The 23,359-nt window shown below is 48.4% G+C and overlaps 1 protein-coding gene across 1 annotated transcript in view; it reads right to left on the bottom strand.

Annotated features, from left to right (window-relative positions):
- Positions 1 to 23,359, bottom strand: part of LOC138503100 (protein argonaute-3) — a 2,065,845-nt gene that overhangs the window by 404,520 nt on the left and 1,637,966 nt on the right. Inside the window, exon 13 of the mRNA XM_069622607.1 lies at positions 11,204 to 11,363. Within this exon, the coding sequence (XP_069478708.1) occupies positions 11,204 to 11,363 (160 nt within the window). The remainder of the gene's footprint in view (positions 1 to 11,203; positions 11,364 to 23,359) is intronic.

Raw genomic sequence — 23,359 nt, 5'->3', positions numbered from 1 at the left:
ACTAGTCTCCTCACAAGAATACAGAAATAAACCATTCAAACAGGAACTAAAATGGTGGGGGGATGGGGGGGGGTGCGGCTTGGTGCCATGGCATTCAGAATGGCTTCTTGAAGCTTCCGACACTGACTCAGCACCAACTGTATTTACACCAGAAGTACGAATTGCAGAAGAATAGCAGGCTGTGCAACCGTAAAATTAAGGTCTGGGGCACACTCTGCTAGAAGCAAGCCTTCAAATCGGCCCCGATCACAGTAATAGAGGAGGCGTATTCGTCCTGGAAGAACAAATTGAAATTCAAAATTGTGGGCACGCAGAGTCAGCAACAGCAGCAGACTTCATAAGCGCAATGTGAAAGTGGTTACGGGACGGCCTGCATGCATCCGAGTGCTCCATCCGGAATGTTAAACTCTGGCGCCCTGCACGACGAAATATACAGTGCAGACGGTAGGAAAGTATGAAGGGGAAGGACGGAGCAGTTGTACACCAGACAGAGTGCCACGCAGCACAGAGGGCACTCCGCTGGCAACCGCTCACACCAGGACACGTGCCAGCAACAATATGCAGCAGCAACACGCATGCTGCAGTCTGGGGCGATTAAGAATACGCTGAGGTATCGGAGGACCAGCTAACCGGAACACCACCAAGCAAGCGGGCTCCTCACATTGCATCAGGACATCCATCGGCAACGACACACAGGACCAGCAAGCTAGCTGCAGTCAGAGTCCTAACAGGTAGAGAGCACGATGTTGCTCTTCTGGGCAAAATAGGTGTCGGAGAGCCCCAGGCTGACTTGCCTTTCGTCAGGCCCTGGTGCCATCTTTTCATCGACGACCAGGGTGAGCAGCGGCAGGTGTGTGCTGCTTCTAAGGTGCAGCATCGAAAATAGAGGCTGTGGCACATGAGAGGGTGAGAAAGGTCCAGATGGGGACGGAAGGTACGCTGGCGATTAGACTGGAGTGTATCGAGGGAGAGTCGAGCAGTAAGTGGGGGAAGGGCCCACCACAATCCATTGTGCTGCCGGCCAGGAAAATGGCACAACAATCCAAGTGGAACCAAATGAACAGTTCTAGTGCATGGAGGAAGGGAATCTCACGAGCGTGAGACACTAGAACAGACAGGCCCAGGCAGCGGACCAAGGAGGCACAGTGACCTAGGCTTGGTTGAGAGGAACTACAGTGAAGGTGAATACGAATGCTCAGTGGATTGATTAATCCATGGGACACAGCACCGGAAAGCACCGATTGCATCAGTTGGTACAAAAGTAGTAAAAAACAGATTGCCACTGGTGGAAACCAAGGACCTCAAAACCATTACAAATGTACTGTTTCCATAGATCGGTGCACAAAGGTCAGAAGAAAGAACTAGATGGGCCAGGGATTTGTTAGCACCACAGAAACAGGTTGCACATTGCAAACTAGAACTTCTCCTCATTACTGGTACGTAATGGCAAAAAATAAACTGCGGAAGTGGGCCTTCAGAAGAAGATGAGCAATCAGAGGAGCTGATTGGGTCTACGCTAGTTGAAGGACGGAGCAGTGGTACCCAAGGCAGAGAACTGGCACAAGACACAAGACAAAAGGCTCCCCGCTAGCCGTGGCTCATACTGAGACATCCACCAGTAACTACACGCAGCAACAGCAAGCACACTGCGGTCCCGAGACACAACAGTCAAAGAACGCGCTGAAGAATCAGTGGAGCAGCTAAGCGGCACACCGTTGAGCAACGCAGTTAACTGACTTCCACTGACCCCAGAGGGAGTGATACTGGCAGCCCTAAATTACAGCTTGGCCCTCTGCCCGGAGCCAAGCACGGGACTGAGACCCCGGAAACCCAGGGACAAACTAGGATGGACTGCCGTATGGACATTCTTGACGCCCTTCCCAACACAGGCTGCTGGTGTCTAGAGAATACAACAGTACTGCTGGCAAGGGTCAGCTCAGAACACCCTAACTCATACGGAAGCTTAAACGGCTAACCTGCAAGCACATGACATGACAACACCCCCTGATGGGTCAGAAAGCAGAGTCACTCATTAAGACACAGTGGATGTAAACAGGCTGAGTGGCAAACTCATACCAGGAAGTCCCAAAACAGACCAACATCGCCACACTGTTGGGACATGCCAGTAAGATACATCAGCGGGTTGAGCGCTCACTGCTGCGATCTGAGCATGACCTGCAGGTCACAGGTTTGAATCCCGGCAATGCCAACTCAACATTTCATCCTTCCGAGGTTGATAAATGAGTACCAATTTTGGTTGGGTGATATTGTATGTAAATATGTGCTCTATAAAGTGCTTTGGATAAAGGCGCTACATAAATAACACATCATTATCATTACTAACCCAGACAAAACAAAAAAGGGCGAACACATGGAGGCACAGTTGGCTGAGGGAGATGCAACCTCCGGATACTTCACATCCACACAAGCAGTAACAAAATTATACCTCCAAGACCTACTGGCAGCAATGGTAAAGGAGTATCAAAAGGGAACGGAAGTTATGAAGAAAGTATGCAGGCTGGACAAATGCATCGAGGGAAGTAGAAAGTAAAACAGCAGAAATAGAAAACATCTGCGAGCAAGCATTTGAGATAGGAGAGGGGGCATACAGGATATCAGCCCTCGAAGCACGATGCAAGGCCCTGGAACTAAGACAAGAAGATGAGGAGAACCGCTCTAGAAAGAATATCCGGCTACGGGGCATACCCATCTCGTCATGGATGCAGAACTAGAAGATTTCACAAAAGACCTATTCTGATTTATACTAAAGCTACCAGATAGTGCTCCGCTGGAGACTGAAAAGAGTGCATCGCACCAGAACCAAATAAGCTTTCTCCACTGCTCCGGATGTGCTAGCAAGGGTGCATTTCTATAAGGTGAAGGAGGAAATAATGCAGTTTAGGGATGCAACAATTTGGCTCTACCAAGACCTAGCGAATAGCACAATACTGAAAAGGAAAGCCCTGAAGCGTCTCACCGAATGGCTGAGGGAAAGGAGGGTCCCATACCATTGGGGTTTCCCTACCTCGCTGAACTTTACTTGAGAGGGCAAGCAATGGCAGGTTCATAATCCGAAGGAGGCAGAAAAACTCTTGGGTCCCGAGGAGGAAAGCGAGGACACCGAAAAAGGAGCAATAGACCACGCATCCACCGGGAGAGCCTCCGCAGCAGCCTGGTCCCGGGTGGAACATAGACGCAGGATCCGGGGCCCACCTCGGAAGAATAAGAAGCTGGACTAGGACTGAACAGCTACATTTGGCTACTGGTATGCTGATGGAACACAGACCTCTGAACACTCTGTGCCGGTCCTCGCTTAAAATAAGTTCCAAGAGACAATTTTAACAATGCTTACAATGTTTCCGAACGGGTACACAAAGGGATGGTTAGCCCGCAATATGATACGTTTTACGGCACTACTTTCACAACATTTGCCAATTGTTGGCCCCCATGGCGGGTTGAAGTTGGATACCCTATTGGTTGAGGGCTGGGCTCAACACTGCAAGTTGCAGGGGGAGGGAGGGTGTGAGGGAAAGAGGCGGTGCTACAGGGGAGCAAAGGGTTAAAATGGTTTCTGAGAACAAAGCGAACAAACACAACAAAACATCTACACTAAGGAATACGAGGGCAGGCAATCGGTACACACTAAGGGGCATCACAAGGCATAGGATGGGGGAGGGGCTACAATGGGCCGGAAAACACAATGAGACCCATGACAGCTGAAACGGGCAGGGAACTTCGGTTAATAACGTGGAATGTGCAGGACCTCAACTTCCCGGGAAAGAGGAAGTCTGTAGAGCAGAGATTACCACAATTATCCGCACATGTCGCTACTTCGCAACTGCAGGTGAGAAAAAGAGGTGTAGCTCTCCTACTTAGCGAGAATGTTCGCCTAACACGAGTCACTGTAAAGAGGGATCCCAAGGGTAGATTTCTAACAGTGAAAGGGTATCTTCTTGAACAATCATTAACCTTTGGCTCCATCTACTGTCCGAATAGGGCACAAGAGCGGTTCCTGCATGACATGATACCATCTATCCAGGCATTCACAGAGGGCCACCTCATGATTGGGCCTGATTTTAACTTAGTCCCAGACCCACAAACGGATAAAACTTTGCCTCCAACAAGGGCAGACTTCTCCCGGGCCTTAGGGCTAGCCGAATTCCTGAGTGTCGGGAACAGTGGATGCTTGGAGGCTTGATAACATGGGTACCCAAGACTACATATTTTATTCACACGTGCACAAAGGTTTCTCTAGGATTGACCTTCTCTTGATGTCCAGCGCCCTTTTCCCCTGTCTGGAGAGGGTTCAAATTCTACGAAGGACACTGTCAGACCACGCACCGGTCACGGCAGACTTGGAAATTCAAGGCCTCCCATCTCCCCCCCAGAAACACTGGAAGCTTCAGGACTCTCACCTATCAGACCCCTCAATCAGAAATGAGGTAGCCGAGACACACACACACACACACACACTATTTTAGGGAGAACGGAACACAGGAATGCCTACCACCCACTGTCTGGGATGCCATGAAGCCGGTGGTGCAAGGGCTCTTGATAAGCACTGCAGCTGCACTAAAACGGAATGGTCAACTTCAAGAGATTAAATTAGAAAAGCAAGTGGAGGAACTGGAAAGGAATTTTAAAAAGCGCCAATCCACCAAAGGGTGCAGGGACCTCAGAAAAGCTAAAACTGCACTAGAAATCCACTTCGCAGATAAGTCAGCAAGGGCGCTAGAATACACCGAACAACACTACTATGCAAATGGAAATAAGGCAAACCGACTGCTAGCCACATTAGGAATAATATCCCAAAGCTCAAGGGGGCGAATGGGGTGCTCCGATACACAGAGGAAATGGAAGAGAAGAGAAAATGGAAATATTGGTTGAACATCACAAAGAAATGTCAGGACCCCCCATGAAGCCGGAGGAACAAACGCACTACCTGCGATCTATACAAAACGTGCATCTCCTACCTAGCTGGATGCCCTACAGTTTCCGATTACAACAGAGGGAACCACGTAGGCAATAAAATCACTGAAGAGAGCGTCTCCGGGACCCAATGGGTTCACGGCACGGTTTTATAAGGCATTCGCCAATACTCTGGCCCCTCAGCTCTCCACCCTTTTCCATTCTTTCCTAACAATGGGGAGTATTACCCCATCCATGGTTGAAACATTCACTGTACTCATCCCTAAACCAGGGAAGGACCCGGACAATGTGCCTCATATAGGCCAATCATAATGATGAATAATGACGCTAAGATCGTCTCCAAGATTTTGGCAACTAGACTACAAACAGTTCTCCCCGAATTCACCCAGATCAAACAGGCTTCATTACCGGGACTAACACCCAAGACAATATTAGACGCACAATTAACCTTATAGAAAGTGTCGCCAGAATGAGCTCGCAACTAGTTGTCATTTCCCTTGATACACACAACGCCTTGAACATGCTAGATTGGGGCTATATTAGACAAACATTATTCCATTTTGGATTCGGTCCCAATTTTATAAAATGGTCTATGGCCAATTACCAGCATCCTACCACCTCCCTCAGGATAAATGGGGCAAGATCAGCAAAAATCAACATATCAAGAGGCACCCGCCAAGGCTGCCCACTGTCACCATTAATATTTGCCCTACCTATGGAGCCATTCGCCATAAAACTCCCAGAAAATACACATACATGGCCTGAAGTAGGGGCACACACATTCAAAGCTACTATGTACGCAGACGATGTCCTTCTTACTCCAACTCAGGCGGACAGCTCATTGGAAGCCCTTTGGCAATAAATTGAGGCATTTGGTAACGCATTGGGTTTTAGGGTCAATTACCCTAAATCCGCAGCCTTGGCAATCAACATACCACGAAAGCACAGGGTAGCTTTGGCAGCCAAACACCCTACCCGCTGGGCCAAATCTCACATCAGCTATTTAGGGGTGCAAATTCCAGACAAAACAGAAGGCATATATCGAGCTAATTTCCCAAAGTTATTCAGCGAGCTACACAAAGATCTAGAACGCTGGCATAGGCAGGAGGTCTCCTGGCTGGGGAGAATAACGCAGTTGAAAATGAATATTGTGCCAAGGCTAATCTATCACTGTTCAGCCCTGCCTGTCCATATCCCAGAGGGAGACCTCCAAAAATTGCAAGGAAGAATAAGTTTGGGGTGGGAAAAAACCATGCATAGCAAAACGAATCATGCTGCGAAGCACAGGCACGGGCGGGCTAAGGGTTCCGGATGTTCCCAGATATTGTAGGGCAGCGCAACTCTCTCATGCCTTCACGTGGCAAGTAACCACCAACCAGCCCCGATGGAAGCAGCTAGAGGAAGCTTGGACACTAGCTCCATTAACAGCTCTTCCACATCTTACAGCACATCGAGCCTCCCTGCTAGGGAGAATTCTCATTTATGGCTAATTCCCCTCACCTAGTGAGCCCCCCAGCAGCTTTGCAGGACTTCTGGAGTTTATTTTCTTCCACATGGTAAGAGTGAGAGCTTTTCCCCCACTCTTACCTGGGTTTTGCTATGTGTTTCTACCTGTTTTTGTGATTGTGGACTCTGAAGTGTACCACTTCAGTAGCCCCCTTCTTTTTGTGTGTCACACAGCACCTTCAGTGCCGTGGCACAGGGTTGTCTTTGAGACTTCCCACAACTCCATTTCTGAGGCGACTACTGTCCCCCAGAAAAGCGTAAAGTTACCATTAACTTTACTTAGTCAATCTACCACAGATCCAGTACACCCCATCTTCCATGGAGTACTGGAAAGGGTTAACGCGTATCCCTTTGTATCTGTACCTCCTAGAGCATTGTTTCGCTCTTTTAACATTTGGACTTGGCTGGTGGCAGTGGTATCTACCCTACCTGTTCTAATGCGATTATATTAGATAAACGTGGTACTGATCTTGGCTATTATATTAGCCTCAAACATAAACCTGCTTGACCAAATCGTCTTTCTTTTGGCTCCGGTTGGGTTTATTCACCATTTCTTTTTGTTAAAGTCCTTCTTGTGTTTTACTTTGCGTGGCAAACTAGGTTCGCCTTCTTTGTTCACTGTATTTTGGGCGGGCTTCTGCCCAGAAGCCCTCCTCAAGGCGTCTGGGTGTCTAGGTGGGCTGAATGTGAGGGAGGGGTGTAGTCATCCCCTGCACAGGGTATCCTAGGAAACCCAAGTCGCACTTTGTCATGATTGGCCAGGGTAGTTGTCCGGGCTGGACAACGCCCCTGCTGGGAGATTGACAGCCAGGCTGCGTGAATGAGGGTTTTTCGCATAAAAGGCAGGTCTCTTGGGCTAGAAATCAGAGAGTCGCCACTGGAACTACAAGGAACCGAAGATAAGCGGAGAGAACGACGGCTGCTGCAACTACCCTGTCCCGGTGAAGCCCTGCTGCAGTCCTGAGCTATCTGCCCTTCAACGACTCAGAGAAGATCCAGTCCGGAGTCTTCTTCCCTTGAGCTTTGTGGGGATAACCAGCTCATCTTCTACAGCCAGAGGATCCTCTTCCGTAGTCGAAATCGCTGCACACTGTTGTAGTGGTCTGGATAGCCACCTGAACAGCCTCTCCTGTTTTTAAAGAGCGCACCTTTTTATTCCTTGTCGCTGCTGCCGGCTTCATCCCTGTGTGGTGCAGACCCCCTTCAGACGTCCTTCGCAACGAAGCTCCAGGAATCGAGGGTCTGCGGGAAACCAACAGGAACAACTGCCAGGGCACCAGCTGCACCATTGGAAAAGGTACTGTGTTCTGTTGAGGAAACTGGGTGAATCCCTTTTTCTTCATTTCCAAGGCTTGCCCTTGTCTTCCCTCCTTTTAACTTCTGCTTCCGAACATTGACAATATCGAAGTACTTTTGGCTACATTGAATCGTGAACTGTCTGACCGTGTGATCTTCGGCAACTGGCCTCGGTGTCTTTCGACCCTTTGACTTTTGACCTCTTGATTCTGCCTGCCTAACCAAAATAATGCCTGTGATTTTTTTTGTCTCCAACACCCTCTGGGTATCTCAGGTGCTAAGTGTGTTTTTGCCCCAGTAGCATTTCATGTCACGGATATGCGTTTGTTTAGTAGACTGAACTGTCAAAAAGTGATCGCAATCGTGGTAACGTGTTTTGTTCTTAACACCGGTTCATTCAAACACAGGGTACTTACCTTGAGACTTACTGTACAAAGTGAATTGGTTAGTTGTAGTATATTTAACGTGTGGTTTTTATTGATGTTTAATAGAAGTGTTGTGTTTATAACTAATGGTTTAAAAATAAATGTACTTATATTTTTCTACCTGCAACCTTGAGTCAGTGTTTGCTTGAGTCACAGTAATTGTGGTCCCTTTGTGTAATCTCTGCTACTGCTCATATACTCTTGAGATAAGCCTGGCTGCTCCGCCACTGCTACCACCCTGACATAGTAGTACAGGCTTGTACCAAAGGTAAAACTTGTGTTGCCACCTGTAGTCTTAATTGTGTGTAGTGGTTCCTAAGGGCACTGCACAGGATTCTGCCTAACACTCCCCGGAATCTGACCCACTAACCTCTACCAAGAACACACGAAAAAGCTGGAGGAAGACTGCCCGCAAATGGGGCTGCACAGGCACTTTTGGGCCCTTAACCCCAATATGGAACAACCCCGAATTTTCACCCAGCTTACATCCGCAGGGGTTCACCAGATGAGGGAGGGGGGCCTAACATGGATATCAGACTTCCTGGTCAATGGGTTGTCTCTAACATTTGAAGAATGCAAAGACAAATTTCTGGTGACGGAGGCTGCAAGATTTCATTACAAACAAATAAGGAATTGGTTATTGCAAGGATGTCTCCCTCTGGGAGGGACCCGTCAGCTTTTCAACATACACTTACAACACCAACATACAAAGGCAAAGTCTCAGCCCTATACCGCCTTCTTGACAAAACGGACCCTAATAGAAAACCAAAATATATGCTCAACTGGGAAAGGGACCTGGGAGGGGTATTGGAGCCAGAATATTGGCATCGTATTTGGGCCTGAATGTACAAAAGTTCTAAATGTGTCACTAATAAGGAAGTGGGGATCAAAGTTTGCTTTAGATGGTATGTGACCCCTGAGCTACTAAATAAAAGCAATCCGACGATCTCGCCACAATGTTGGAGAGAATGCCCATCTACCAGTTCCTTATTTCACCTACTCTGGGCGTGGCCGAAATATTCGCAATTCTGGCAAGAGGTGCTGCAACATATCCAGCTAATTACGGGTTGAAGTATTCCATGGGACCCCGGCATAGTTCTATTGGGGGACACAGGAGGAGGAGCTTTCTCACTCACAGGACACATCGCAAACCTATGCACCCAACTACTTACCGCAGCAAAAATCACTATAGCTCGCTTGTGGAAGCACCCTGATGGCCCGCCCTTACTCATCTGCTGGGTGAAATGCTCGGACATAGCTGCCGAAAAAATCTCGGCCATCTGCCTGGAGGACCTGAACTAATTCCACAGCACATGGGGCGCATTCTTGGACTACTCCGACAAATTCCTGGGGATAACTCCCCATCCCCCCCAAGACCAGATAGGCCAAACAACATGACCAAAGGGTCTGAGGCCAATCCACCAGCCATGGGGAATCTCCCTAGAATGTTAGAACCCGCACGGACGCTATGAATTTACTAAAGCCTGGGAAACAACCTGGGAAGGAGGACCACCACCAATAACAAACGAAATCTCCCTAACCCAGAACTACTGTTCAGCACCACCACTGATGCCCACTCATGCCCATTGGTCTGCATAGATGTGTGAATCAATGTTGATGATCAATAACTTTTTGTTGAAAACAAAAAAACCTGAAATGACCGTCTAGTTTATTTTTCTGTGTCTACAGCAACACTATGAAATGTTTTTACTCACCTACACCCACTTCCAGACATGCCCACTGTCACAGACAATCCACATCCTCTACCAGATTCTATTTTCCCAAAGCATCCAAGACACCAGTCTTATACACACTAGATCTCATATACTTCACATTCGCACCACTAAGAGCAACTGGCGGCATCATGCTGTGGGGCTCTTGCCTCATATTCTCTTCAACGCAGGATCTCTCTTTAAGACTCCAGACCATCCCACACCTCCACACGCAAACGCACGTTCCCAGAGGAAGTGAAAGCAGCCTGTTGAGGGAAGTACAGAGAGTGAAATTAACAAAGCTCTTCCCTTAATAGCTCAAATTCAACAGTGAATTTAGTCCTAAATTAAGTTTTAGTTGCATTAAAATGTAATAGGACTTCTGAGTTAAGGATATTTAAATTGTGCAGTTTAACCATAAAATAAGATTTTGCATATCTCTGTGTTAATACTGCTGCTTTAATATTAGTTTAATTGCACATTTTTCACCTTTCTTTTCTTTTAGACTGGTCAACCAATTCCTTTGCATGTTAACTTGCAACTTGTCTTATAGTTATAGATAGCTTTTACAGGGATACAGATTAAACAAATACTACTTGCTGCTTATCCCACCTAGTAATTTTGACCAACATCACTGTTCCACATAAATATCGGAATGTATTTAATGGAAATGTATGCGGATAAAATTCAGCTCCCCAATAGCACTGTCTCTACAGGATATTAAACCGCACAATATTTTCTATGCATGTGCTTAGAATTATTCCGATCCCTAGTTGAATTGTGCATTATGTTATTTGGTGGTGTTTCGTCTATTTACACACTCCATAAGACATGTGGCCATTTACATTGCTCTGACTTGAAAGGCATGTGTCAGCGTGTGAGGTGGAGAGTATAACGGAAGCGGGGGTGAGGGAGGGATGGATGACAGTTCAGTGTTCTATCCCATTCTGTAGTAGACTGGCATCACCATGCAAAACCTCTTACTATTTGCTTAACATGACCCACTTTCTCTATTCAAGTCAATTAAGGGGCATTCAACATATTAGAAAATAAAACTCTTTAAATAAAACTCTAGCTATTTTCAGAAATTAACCAGATGAAAATAGTAAAACACATCATTAGAATAAAACACTGAACAATAGAAGAATAAACTAAGGAACAGGTAGAATTCAGTATTGCACTTTATTAGGACTTTACATTACCTTCTGTATGTGAAGTTCTAGGATGGAATGTACAAGACAGGTAACCTCCATGATGTCCAAGTCGATATGCATATAATCAAAAGAACCATTTACATTGAACTCAAGTTGTCAGCAGTAGAAAAGGTGGGCCTACCGTTGATGAGGTACGAGGATGTTGTTGATGCCTCCGAGTTTAACGTTAATTTTTAGGCACAGGTTTGAGAGGGTCTGAGGAGAGGTTTTTATTACATTCTTCACTTGAACACACTGTGTGGCCATCCCCAGCAACGTATCTCCGACGCGTTTCACCTCGGCTGAGAAAGAATAATATGGCCTAGATTTCATAAGGGTTGTTGCAAAGAGTCAAAGCAGAAAGGCTCCCAGAACAACTGATTCCCTCTGACAGAAGACAGTCACTTTGTCATCATTCCTGAGTCTTCACAACGTCCAGAATGTGGGACTCCCAAAGACTGGACAATGAGGAGAAAATGTCTAACCATCTTCGCAGGGAAGCTTTTGCTCAGATATTTCTTCGGGGAGCAATATTTCCAATATTTCACATGGATTAAGAATTCAAGTTTTTGTACAGCATGGACGTGCAAGAATCAAACTCGACAATGGTATGCTCTCATCCTATCACTTCGTCATATTGAGACATTCAGCCACAGTACAGGAGTCAAGACACCAAGAATAACTCACTCTAAAATGGCACATTTGATTTCTCACAGTACAGTAACCTTCATGTTTCTTTTTCAAAATAAGCCACTTTAACAACATTTTCAGTCCCCTTGTCGGTCTCCTTGTCCTGTCTATGTAATGCTGATTATTGTTCTTCCAATTATGATCATTGCATTAAACATAATTTACACACAGTCAATTTAAATAGCGAGGGCTTCTTTTTCTAGTCCCCATGTAATTCTGTTGCAGTCAACCGGGTGATTTGTTCTCTTAGGAACTGGTCTGTCTGCTTTAAGATAGATACTTCATTTCCATTCTTCCGGAAGCCTTTGGCTTAGCTCAACAATCCTGTTATCTGCCTGAATCTATCCTACCAGACTATTGACAAAATCCTGGAACAGGTAAGTATATCCACCTACCTTGTGACTGACCTTCTCCAGACCGGATTGTACAGCTGGTATTCTATTGAAACATTCCTCAGGTATGTCTCTAATTTTCTGTCCTCTGCTCACCATTGTAAAGTCTCCACTGTTCTCCTCGATCTTGCTGAACACTGAACATGGAATCTAAGATACCACCCTCAAAGGGATTGTCACAACACTTTCTCAACACTCTTTCTCTATCTTGTGGAACACTGCAACTGCTGATCATATCACCCTCCGCGTGTCCTTGGACCATTAATTTTTAGCATTTACACCACGTCCCTCAGACTACTCATCCCCTCCTTGGGGTTCTCTTACCACCTCTATGAACGACACTCAATTCTGCATGTCCTTCCATAGTCACTCCTGATCTCTATAGATAGTGGGGGTTCCTTCTACAGTGTCCTCACTCTTCACCACTATCATTGCTACTAGGATTACCTGGCTATCATGGAGAAATTCCACCCTATCCTCAATTACCATACCACTGAAGCCCTCTCATGAACTCTGAGACACAAAATAAATATACCCCCAAAAAAAAGATCACATTTACATTTTCTACTACTCATCTTTAAATCAATCCATAAGCTTGTCTCTCCCCCAACGACATGGCTGAAATTATCTCCCACTGCATTCCTCCCTGGAACCACTGCTCCGACACTCTCAATCATACCGAACCATGGCCCCCAATGGCTTCCTCCCTGTTTTGCTCCTTCTCCATCCTTGCCCCTCACCACTGGAACTCACTAACCCCATGCAAAAACCCCCCAATACCATCCACTCCTATAAATCTGCCATGAAACTCCCCCTTTTGAGCCCATAGAGCTCAAAAGGGGGAGTCTATGACTTCCTTCCCTCACTCTGACAATTCTGTATCCAGTTTTGCTTTATAGAGGACTATTCCCCTTGTAGATAGCTATTCCCTTTGAACTACTGTCAGTTGTGTGTCTTGCACCATCTCTGCATGTATGTATCATGTATTACCCAACATCAGCCATTTTCTCATTACCTTTCCCTGTTATTATATTGCACCAGATGCAGAACTTCTGCAAATACTAATATCAATGTAGTAAGTGTTGCTGGTCGAAACACCTTCCTGTAACATACACAAATTCATCTTTCACCAAACAGAGGACTACACGTCCAGCTTCAGCTGACTACCACATCAAGAAACTCTGAGAACCTGGAGCAGGTCTACAAAGGATTGTGGCAATGACTTGATTTCAAACTGTATTTAATTCAAGGTTTTTTAATAACACGAATGAGGCACAGCAGGAGTATCAATGGATTGAAAGAATAAAACTACAAATGAAAATTAAACAGTAAATGACTCTGTAACTGACCGTTTTTTAAAGGGCAATTAAAAGTGGCACATGCGACCTACTTTTTACATCAAAAACCGGGGACAACCTATTTTCCTGTGCTTTAAAAGCTGAACATTTTCTGGCTTTCCCCGAATTCTGCCGCTATTACGAAGCAGCTCAATTGAGGGTGATCAAGGAATGGTTTTCTGATACCTATCTTAAGCACTGGGTGAAAATGGATAGGGCAGTGGCTCGGCATCACTTGGGGGAAGTACTGTGGCTCCCGCGAAGATTAAGGCCTTCGCATCTATATTTAAGTTCGATCACAAGGGGGTTGGTAGATAACTGGGACAGGGCAGTGGAGAGACGGGGGATCACGACCTTCCCATCCCCGTTTACCCCAATTTTCAATAATGGGGATTTTACGCCGGGGGTGGAACACAGGGCTTTTGTACAATGGGAGAGAGGGGGCTGCAGAACGCTGAGGGACATGTTCAGCGGGGGAATGGTAAAAACGTTTGAGGAATGCAAACATGAGTTCGGGGTGGGGGAACGGGAGAGGCTTTGTTATTTTCAGATCAGGCACTGGGTGATGTCGGGGGAGGTAAGAAAGGCGGCGTCGCGAAGCCTCACGCAGTTTGAGCAATTTCTTATCACTCATGAGGGCTCCAAAGGGCTAATTTCAGACTTATACAGACAACTAGAGCAGGCAGGCCCTGCACCTACATTGGCGTATATGAGGAGCTGGCAACAGCAACCGGGTCTTAACATGGGGCAGGAGGATTGGGAAAGGCTCTGGAAGATGATCCCAAAAGTGGCGAGAGCGACTCAACTGCAAGAGGCATGGAATAAATACCTGTATGGCTGGCATTACACTCCAGCCCGCCTACATGCGATATACCCGATGACTGAGGCAACTTGTTGGAGGGGTTGTGGGGGAAGGGGATCCGCGGCCCACATCTGGTGGGACTGTCCCGCTATCAAACCCTTCTGGAGTGGGGTCGCGCTGGATCTCTCTCAGCCGCTGGGGGAAGAGGCCAACCAGGACCCACGGGAAATTCTGCCGGGGAAGGGGACGGGCGGGGGGAAGCAGAGGGGAAAGGGTAGAACCAAGGCAAAAGTCATCTTCACGTTGGCTGCGATGAACCTTATTGCTCGGGTGGAAAACCCCACAATCCCGACAGAACAAGACTGGTTGCAGAAAATTTGGGACATTGTATCGATGGAATGGGCATCTTATGCAGTAAATAACAGGTTGGGGGACTTCCAGGCAGACTGGGGAGAGACACTGGCATATTTGAAAGGGGACTTTAGGGAGCAGTGGTGTCCCCAGAGACTGAAGCTTTTGGGCATTCATAGTTAACCAGGAACGGGGGGAAAGGGCTGGAGGGGTGGGGGGATCCGTTGGCGCTATGGTGGGGAGGGGGGTGGGGGAGGTACGGATGTTCAAGACTAGATTAGAGTTTGATTAGTATTGTGGTTGTATTTTCTTTTCCTCTTGTTGTTGATAAAAGGATGAAAACAATAAAAAACTTAAAAAAAAAAAAAAGCTGAAAATGTTAATATCTCCCAATCTTCAGAGAAGTTTGAAAGTAAAACCATTTTAGGTGGTTAACAGAAAAATAGATGTCTTGCTACATGTACATTTTCAGATACTGCATATCTTAACAGTCGCACACTTACCTGTAACACTTGTTCTCAAAAAGATCACTTTTACAATATGGTATCAAATGAATAAACCTTGAAGATTTTTTTGGATTATCCAATATTAAAAGGACATACTGGATGGATATCATAGTAAACAAAGTGCCTCCTTACAGAAAGTACTGCCTAAATATTTGTAGATTTTATTTACACAAAGACATGGGTTTACAAGCTGAGAAGATGGGGTATGGTGCTTTGTACAATGATCAACCTACTAAAAGATGGGCATTTTCTTAACTCCCACATACAGATTGAGACTTCTGGGAGAAATGCAAAGCGTCAACCGACAATTCCAGTCACTGAAGGCCATAAACTGGGACCGTTTTGACGCTGGCAGGACTGTTTTGGTAACCTGCAAGTTCTTCCATGTAAAGTGCTCTATATAAAGGTAAGGACATTTGGGAGTAGACCACTTTAGGTTTATCCAGGCACAAATTCTGAAAGAATACAAGAGGAACCTGAAACACGCTCGCATACTGAAATACAACAGAGAGAACTGTGATTTAATAAGAGCCATAACTATGCATGACACTAGAACTATATGGCGCACGATCAAAAAGGATGATAAAAGAACTCCCCTGATTACCCTCTCTTGTATATCTGAAGGAGTATGGTATGATTATATATCAGCTAAATTTTGCATCCCTTTCAGATTTGAATCTGTGCCAAATGTACAATTGTGTTATAGCAGGATCGCCCGATTGAAATGGACACATGATGATCTTAAATGGGCAATATCGAAAACATCTTATTCTAAATCAGCAGGCCCCGATGGGATTCCTCCCTGCCTCTATAAAGCTGATCCTGAGTTTTGGATAGAAATTTTGAAACCTAAATTTGACTCAATCATTAGTACTGGTCAAATTCCTCCCTCATGGACAACGGCGAATATTGTCCCACTATTCAAAAAGGGCGATCCTTCGCTTCCACAGAACTATAGACCTATCTCATAGATTGACAAAGATGCAAAACTTTTTGCCATTCTTCTCCCGCACGACCTTGAAAAATATATTGAAGAGAACAACCTTTATTCTAAATACCAAACAGGTTTTAGGAAAGGAATGAGTACCTCGCTCAACGCTGCTGTCATGTCTCATCTTGTCGCGGGCACAAAAGGCAAGAACTCTCAATCCGTATATATGGCTATGATAGACATGACATCAGCTTTTGATAACGTCGTACGAAACCTATTATGGAATAAATTGAGATCAATGGGAATTCCTACAGTATTACTATATTGGTTTATTCAATTACATACTAACACCTTGTACAAAATAAAAATCTCTGCAGATGGTAGAACAACCGATCCCATCACCACATCCATTGGTCTTAAACAAGGGTGCAATTTAGCCGCAACTTTCTTTAATCTTTACCTTTCTGATCTTGACAAGGAGTGGGATCACAGTAATTTATTCTCAGTTAAAGTTGGTGCTTTAAGACTTAAATGGATTGCGTTCGCAGACGACATCATAGTCTTTGAACCTACGCCTGCTGGATTGCAAATTAAGCTTTTGCAAGATTTTGCAGTTGCTCATAACCTCACTCCAAACCCTGCAAAAACAGGCATTTTAAAATTTGGTACTAAACTAAATAGTAAGGGATACAAATGGGAAATTATGAAAACTCAAATCCCATGTACCTGTAGTGCGATATATCTCGGCTATAACCTGACAGATCAAAACTCATTAAAAGCTTGGACAGACTTAATCAATAATAAGTTGCGGCCTTTATTATCTCAACTAAAAATGATCTACGCAAAATATTGCAAATTTTCACTAACTCCATTGATTGACTTTTTGACACTAAAAATTGAATCGGTTATCTTATACTGCATTGACATGTATCTAAGGAACAAGTTACTTACCTGTAACTGTTGTTCTCCAGCATGGGTCTGGCATGGATTCACATGCTCATGAATATTCCCCGTCGTCAGGCTGGGAATCCTCGGTAAAGAAAAAATCAGTATCAGTTTCGTTTCTGATCGGTCTTTCGTAGTAGTAACCAATCACTGATCTCTGCGTCATACTGACCACAGCCAATGACTGCCCTCTACCTAAGCCCCGCCTCTGGCAGCCATCTTCAGATTTGGTAGCACGTGAAGTGGCAGTATGACCAAGTGAAGAGCCGCAGAGGGGTAGGCGGGAGGGTTCACATGTGAATCCATGCCAGACCCATGCTGGAGAACAACAGTTACAGGCAAGTAACTTGTTCCTTCTCCAGCATGGGGTCTGGCATGGATTCACATGCTCATGAATAAAGAATACATAGCAGTACACACATGCACAACCACGGGAGGTGGCAAAGGCTCAACATTAAGCATTACATCAAACTCAACATTAAGCAATTCTTACCTCCTCACCAGGCTCACCTTAGGTGAACAGATTGCGCAGCACTGCTTGGCCGACCCTGGACTCCTCCCTGGAATCCCGATCGACTCAGTAGAATTTCGTGAAGGTGTGCGTCGACCTCCACGTAGCAGCCCTGCAGATGTCCAGCAAGGGCACACCAGATAGGAACGCTGTGGTAGCTGCGATCGCTCTGGTGGAATGGGCTCTCGGACGGCCAGGCAGCGGTCGGTTTGCCAACCGATGACAGTACATGATACAGCCGGAGAGCCATCTGGAAATGGAAGCCTTTGAGAGAGCCTTCCCCTGATTGACGGGTCCAAAGTTCACAAAAAGTTGTGATGTCTTCCGAAAACACTTCGTGCGGTCCACGTAAAATTTCAGCGCTCTAGCCACATCCAGTGAGTGCAAAGTCCTTTCGGCCGGCGACAAAGGCGACGGGAAGAAAACAGGCAACACCAAGGGTTCGTTGAGGTGGAAGTCAGACGGCACCTTGGGCATGAAGGAGGGGTGCGTCCTGAGCACTACCCTCATGTCATGAAAAGTCAAGTACGGGGGTTTGCAGGAAAGGGCCTGGATCCCTCCCACTCTTCGTGCGGAGGTGATGGCCACAAGAAACGCTGTTTTCCACAACAAGAACTTCAACGGAGCCGAGTGCAGAGGCTTGAACGGAGGTCCCATGAGCTTGGTCAGCACCACGTTGAGCTCCCACGCCGGGGCTGGAGCCTTCACCGGCGGGAACGATCTGAACAGTCCCTTCATGAATTCTTTCACCAGACAATGAGACCACAAAGACGTCCGCCCCGTGGTTCTGGTGTATCGGGAGATCGCAGCAAGATGAATCTTGAAGGACGCGTGCGCCAGTCCAGCCTTGGCCAGCGTCAGAAGGTACGGCAGTACCTGGGGAGCCGTAATCCGTAGAGGGTTAATCTTCTGTGCGTGGCACCAGACAGAGAACCTCTTCCATTTGTGTCCATAGCATTTAAGAGTTGAGGACGCCCTGGCCTTTGCAAGAACCTCTCTGCAGTCGGCCGGTATGTCGTATCCTCCAAACTCTAACGCTGCAGGAGCCAGGCCTGCAAGTTCAGCGACTTCGGGTCGTGATGGAGGATGGCGCCTCCTTCCCTGGAGAGAAGATCCGCGTCCACTGGCAGCTTGATTGACGGGGACGCTGACAAGTCCAGAAAGTCCGGGAACCATATCTGCCTCGGCCACGCAGGTGCGACGAGGATCATCCTGCACCGTGACCTCTTGAGCTGGTTGATGAGCCGGATCAGCAATGGCAATGGAGGGAACACGTATAGAAACATGCCCTCCCAGGGGAACGAGAAAGCATCGCCCATGCTCCTCGGCTGTGGAAACCTGCTGGCGAACCTCCGGCACTTGGAGTTCGTCGCCGTCGCGAACAGATCGATCTGGGGTGTGTCCCACTGTCGGAAGAGGCGGTCCACTAGATCCTGTCGTAGTTCCCACTCGTGGCACGAGCGCAGCTCTCTGCTGAGTGAGTCGGCGATGGTGTTTTTTATACCTGCCAGATGAAACGGCACCAGAAACATCCCTTGGGCGACGGCCCAATGCCACAGATCCTGCGCCTCCTTGGACAGGGTTGGGGATCTGGTACCGCCCTGCTTCCTGATGTAGAACATGGTGGTGGTGTTGTCGGTGAAGATCCTCACCACCTTGCCCTTGAGGGACGGAAGAAAGGACCTGAGGGCCCAAAACAATGCACGGAGCTCCAGGACGTTGATATGGAGGGACTTCTCCGTCGGAAGCCAAAGGCCTCTCGCGTGCAGTTTTCGGTGTGCGCTCCCCACCCTTCCAGGGAGGCATCCGTGGTCACTGTCTCCTGGTGGCCGGGGGTCTGGAAGTCCATGCCCGCCATCAGATGTGCGCAGTGCCCCACCACCGGATCGCTCGTCGGAAACTCTCGTCGAGTGTGATCCTCTCCTCGAAGCTTCCCGTCATCTGGATCCAGCGCGCGTCCAGGAACTCCTGCAACGGGCGCATCCGGAGGCTGCACAGGCGGATGAGATAAATGCAAGAAGACATCATTCCGAGGAGGGACTTGATGGACCTCACCCTGGCCGCGTCCGCAACCAGCATCCGCTGCACCTTGCCCAAGATGGTCCTCGTCCTTTCCTCCGACGGAGAGGCCAGAAGCGACACTGTGTCGAGCTTTGTTCCCAGAAACAGTGCGTCTTGCGCGGGCACCAGGTGGGACTTGGCGTAGTTTATGGAGAATCCCAGGTCCCTGAGTAGTTGGATGGTCCTTGCCGTGTGAGCCACGGCGAGCTCCTTCGTCTTTGCTCGGATGAGCCAGTCGTCCAGGTAGGGGTAGACGTGGATCCCCTCTCGGCGCAGCTGCGCCACCACCGGTGCGAGGCACTTGGTGAACACCCTGGGTGCCGACCTCAATCCGAAGGGAAGGGCTTTGAACTGGTAGTGACGCCCTTGGACCATGAACCTGAGAAACTTTCGGTGTCCCTTTAGGATGGGAATATGGAAGTAGGCATCCTCCAAATCCAACGACGACAGGAAATCGCCCTCCTCCAGTTGACCCAGGACGTGTTGGAGGGTGACCATCCGGAACTTCTGTGCCTTGATGAATTTGTTCAGTCGTCGTAGGTCCAGGATGGGACGCCATCCTCCCGTCTTCTTCTTCACGAGGAAGTATCTTGAGTAAACTCCGGAGCCCCGAAGCCTCTTTGGGACGAGCTCGATGGCGCCCTTCTTGAGCATCGCCTTTACCTCCAAGAGAAGTTGAGGGACGTGATGTTCTTTCCTGGCCACAGGGGGGACGCGCGGGCACCTCTATAGAAACTCGAGCGCGTGACCCTGAGCTAGGGCGTCCAGCACCCAACGGTCGGTGGAGATGGACTCCCACACGCTGACGAAGCTCGCCAGCCGGCCTCCCACCGGGGTGCTTCGGTGGGGGCCCGACCCCATGGCCGGTTCAGTCCTGCTTCGACGAGGCTTTGACGCCTTGTCCTCCTTGGCGACGACGGCGGGGCCCGCCTGACTTGCCTCGTCCCCTGTAATCTTCCTGTGACGACGAACGGGCCGCTTGACGGTAGGTGGAAAATCCGCCGCTGGAACCTTTGGAGGCACCCTGTTTGCCTCCGCCGCTCCGAAAGGGCGGCCGCCGTTGCTGGAGAACCCCGAGAGCCCGGCCCGTCTCCGTGTCCGCCTTGATGGCTTGAAGGGAATCGTCCACTGTTTTCCCAAACAGGTTGTTTCCGTCGAACGGCATGTCCAAGACTCTGGTCTGCACGTCCTGACGGAAGTCAGTAGCCTTGAGCCATCCACGCCGCCTAAGGCACACGCCGTTGCCCAACTGGCGAAATCCAGTGTCAGCGATGTCCGTCGCAATCGTAATGGCGTGGTCCGACGCCACCTCTCCTTCCTGCAAGATCTCTAGGGCTTCGCCCTCTTGTCGTCTGGTAGGAAGTCCAGCAGGGGGGCTAGTTTGTACCACAACTCCCTGTCGTAGCGGGCTACGATAGCCAAGGCGTTGGCCGCCTTAATCGTCGTCGCTGCCGACGAGATGACTCTGCGTCCCATCGTGTCTAATTTCTTTCCCTCGCCGTCCGGCGGGGAGGTCGACGTAGAGGCCGCACCCCCCCTCCCCGCTTTCTTCCAGGCCGCCGCAGAGACGACCGAGTCCGGGGTCGGTTGTGCCCGAAGGCACAAGGGGGCCGCGTCCGGGACCCGGTACTTCTTCTCGTACCGATTCCTTCTGGCCGGCGTCGTGGATGGGTTCTTGAGGAGGGCGAGGGCCTCATCCCAAATATCGTCTAGTAGAGGTACAGCGAGGACCGTCTTCCTCTTGGTCTCGCGCCGTTGATAAAGGAAACCTTCCTTCTTCTCTTCCGGGCAGAGCTGGAAAAGCTCGGATGCCCTGGTGATCATGGAGTGAAACGATCCAATCTAGTCGGGCGGGGAAGCCCGGGTGGGAGGTGACGACGGGAGATCCTCGTCGTAAACCTCGTCGTCTGTACCCGTTGCGGCCGTGTCAGTCCCCGTATCATCCCCACGTGTCGTGGACGGGAAGGAGGGCTGAACAGGGCGCGATGGCTGAAAAGGAGGTGGAGGATGAATCCTCCTTCTCTTACGGGGAGGGCTCCCAGAAGGGCCTGGCTCCGGGTCCCCCGTCGGGAGCGGTTCCTCCGTTGGTGGTAACGGCAGTCTCATCCTTATCTCCGAGCATAAGGACTGTATAGCCAACAAAATGGCCACCGAGTTGTCTTGCGGCGCTGGTTGAGGGGAGTCCGATGGGCGGTCAGGAGCCCCGTCGGCACCCTCGACGTTCTCATCATCTCCTACGTCGGGGTCCCTCCCGACGGGCTGGTCTTCTTCCACGCCAACGCCGTGGCTTAAGACTTCGATCAGCTCCTCCCCAGAGGTTGAGGCCGAATCCACGACGACCTCCTGCCCCTTTTTCTTCTCCGTCGGAGGTTTCACGGGGGTCCTGTCGATGGGCATGAAAGAGGACTCCCTCCGCGGTGGCAGGGAGACTCTGGGCCCCGAGGTCGCCACCACTGGTGTAGCCTCCACAGGCTGAGCCAGGGCCGCCGCGACTGTCTTGATAGAGGCCTTGGCCGGATGGATTAAGGCTTTCACAACCTTAGGTGCGCTCACCGCCTTCTCCTTGGGGGGAGGGTCACCGCCTCGCTCCCCCTCCGATGGGGCCTTCGAGCTCGTTGGTCGGTCCTTCATGGTCCGCTCCGACATATTGCCGCAAAACGCACAGTCCTTCTCCACGTGCGTCTTGTCCTCATGTAGGCAGTAAAGGCAAAGGGAGTGTTCGTCCTCCTTAAAGACATTCTGAAGCTGGCATCCAGGGCAGACCCTGAACAGCTTTCCGGGCGTTGAGCTTCCCTTCTCCTGAGCCATGCTCGAGATGGGCCTGAGAAACTTCTGGAGTCCTCCAAAAGCGTGGCTCCACGAAATCTTCACCCTTGAGGGGCGTAGACGAATCCGACACGGGTCCCCGTTAATCGGATGAAGAAACGGTGGAGCTTGAGGCTCTTTTGACAGAAAAAAAGAGACATTTTTCTGAGAAAAAACGTGAAAAAAGCACTAACGCTCGAGAGCAATAGCACGAGGATCCCAACACTTGAACGTGCAGTAAAAATCTGAAGATGGCTGCCAGAGGCGGGGCTTAGGTAGAGGGCAGTCATTGGCTGTGGTCAGTATGACGCAGAGATCAGTGATTGGTTGCTACTACGAAAGACAGATCAGAAACGAAACTGATACTGATTTTTTCTTTACCGAGGATTCCCAGCCTGAAGACGGGGAATATTCATGAGCATGTGAATCCATGCCAGACCCCATGCTGGAGAAAAGATGTTACTGCAATTTTGAATACCACGCAAGGATCATTGATAAAATCTGCCATGCACCTTCCCTTGAATATTCCAAACGCAGTGATACTTCACAAGCTTGGGTTGGTTGCACTATCCACACGCTGGAAATGGCGTCAAATATCAGGCTACGTTAAGATTCATTTTGCACCCAAAAACTCCTTGTACAGTGATTTGAACAGCATGCTGAAGTCCTCCTCTTCTGCTTCCTTTAATGAATACAATAGCAACATGCAACATATCTTGAACTCCTTAGGTATTACCATAGAAGACGTATATCAACGTCCTGCTTTTGCAAAAAAGAAACTTTTTGAACAAGATTGGAGGAACACAATCGATACTATATCAACATATCACATGTAGAGGGAGTATGGTGCGTTCTTAAAACGACGTATGCCCCGATATGACCACGTGGTTTTATTTCCATGCAATCATACCCGACAAGCCTATATTAGGTACAGGTTAAATCTATACTATACAAGAGAACGTATTGC

Source organism: Ambystoma mexicanum, chromosome 11 (genome assembly GCF_040938575.1).
Source record: "Ambystoma mexicanum isolate Mex_15411 chromosome 11, UKY_AmexF1_1, whole genome shotgun sequence".
Classification (NCBI taxonomy): domain Eukaryota; kingdom Metazoa; phylum Chordata; class Amphibia; order Caudata; family Ambystomatidae; genus Ambystoma; species Ambystoma mexicanum.
This window is presented reverse-complemented; position numbering and strand designations above follow the sequence as displayed.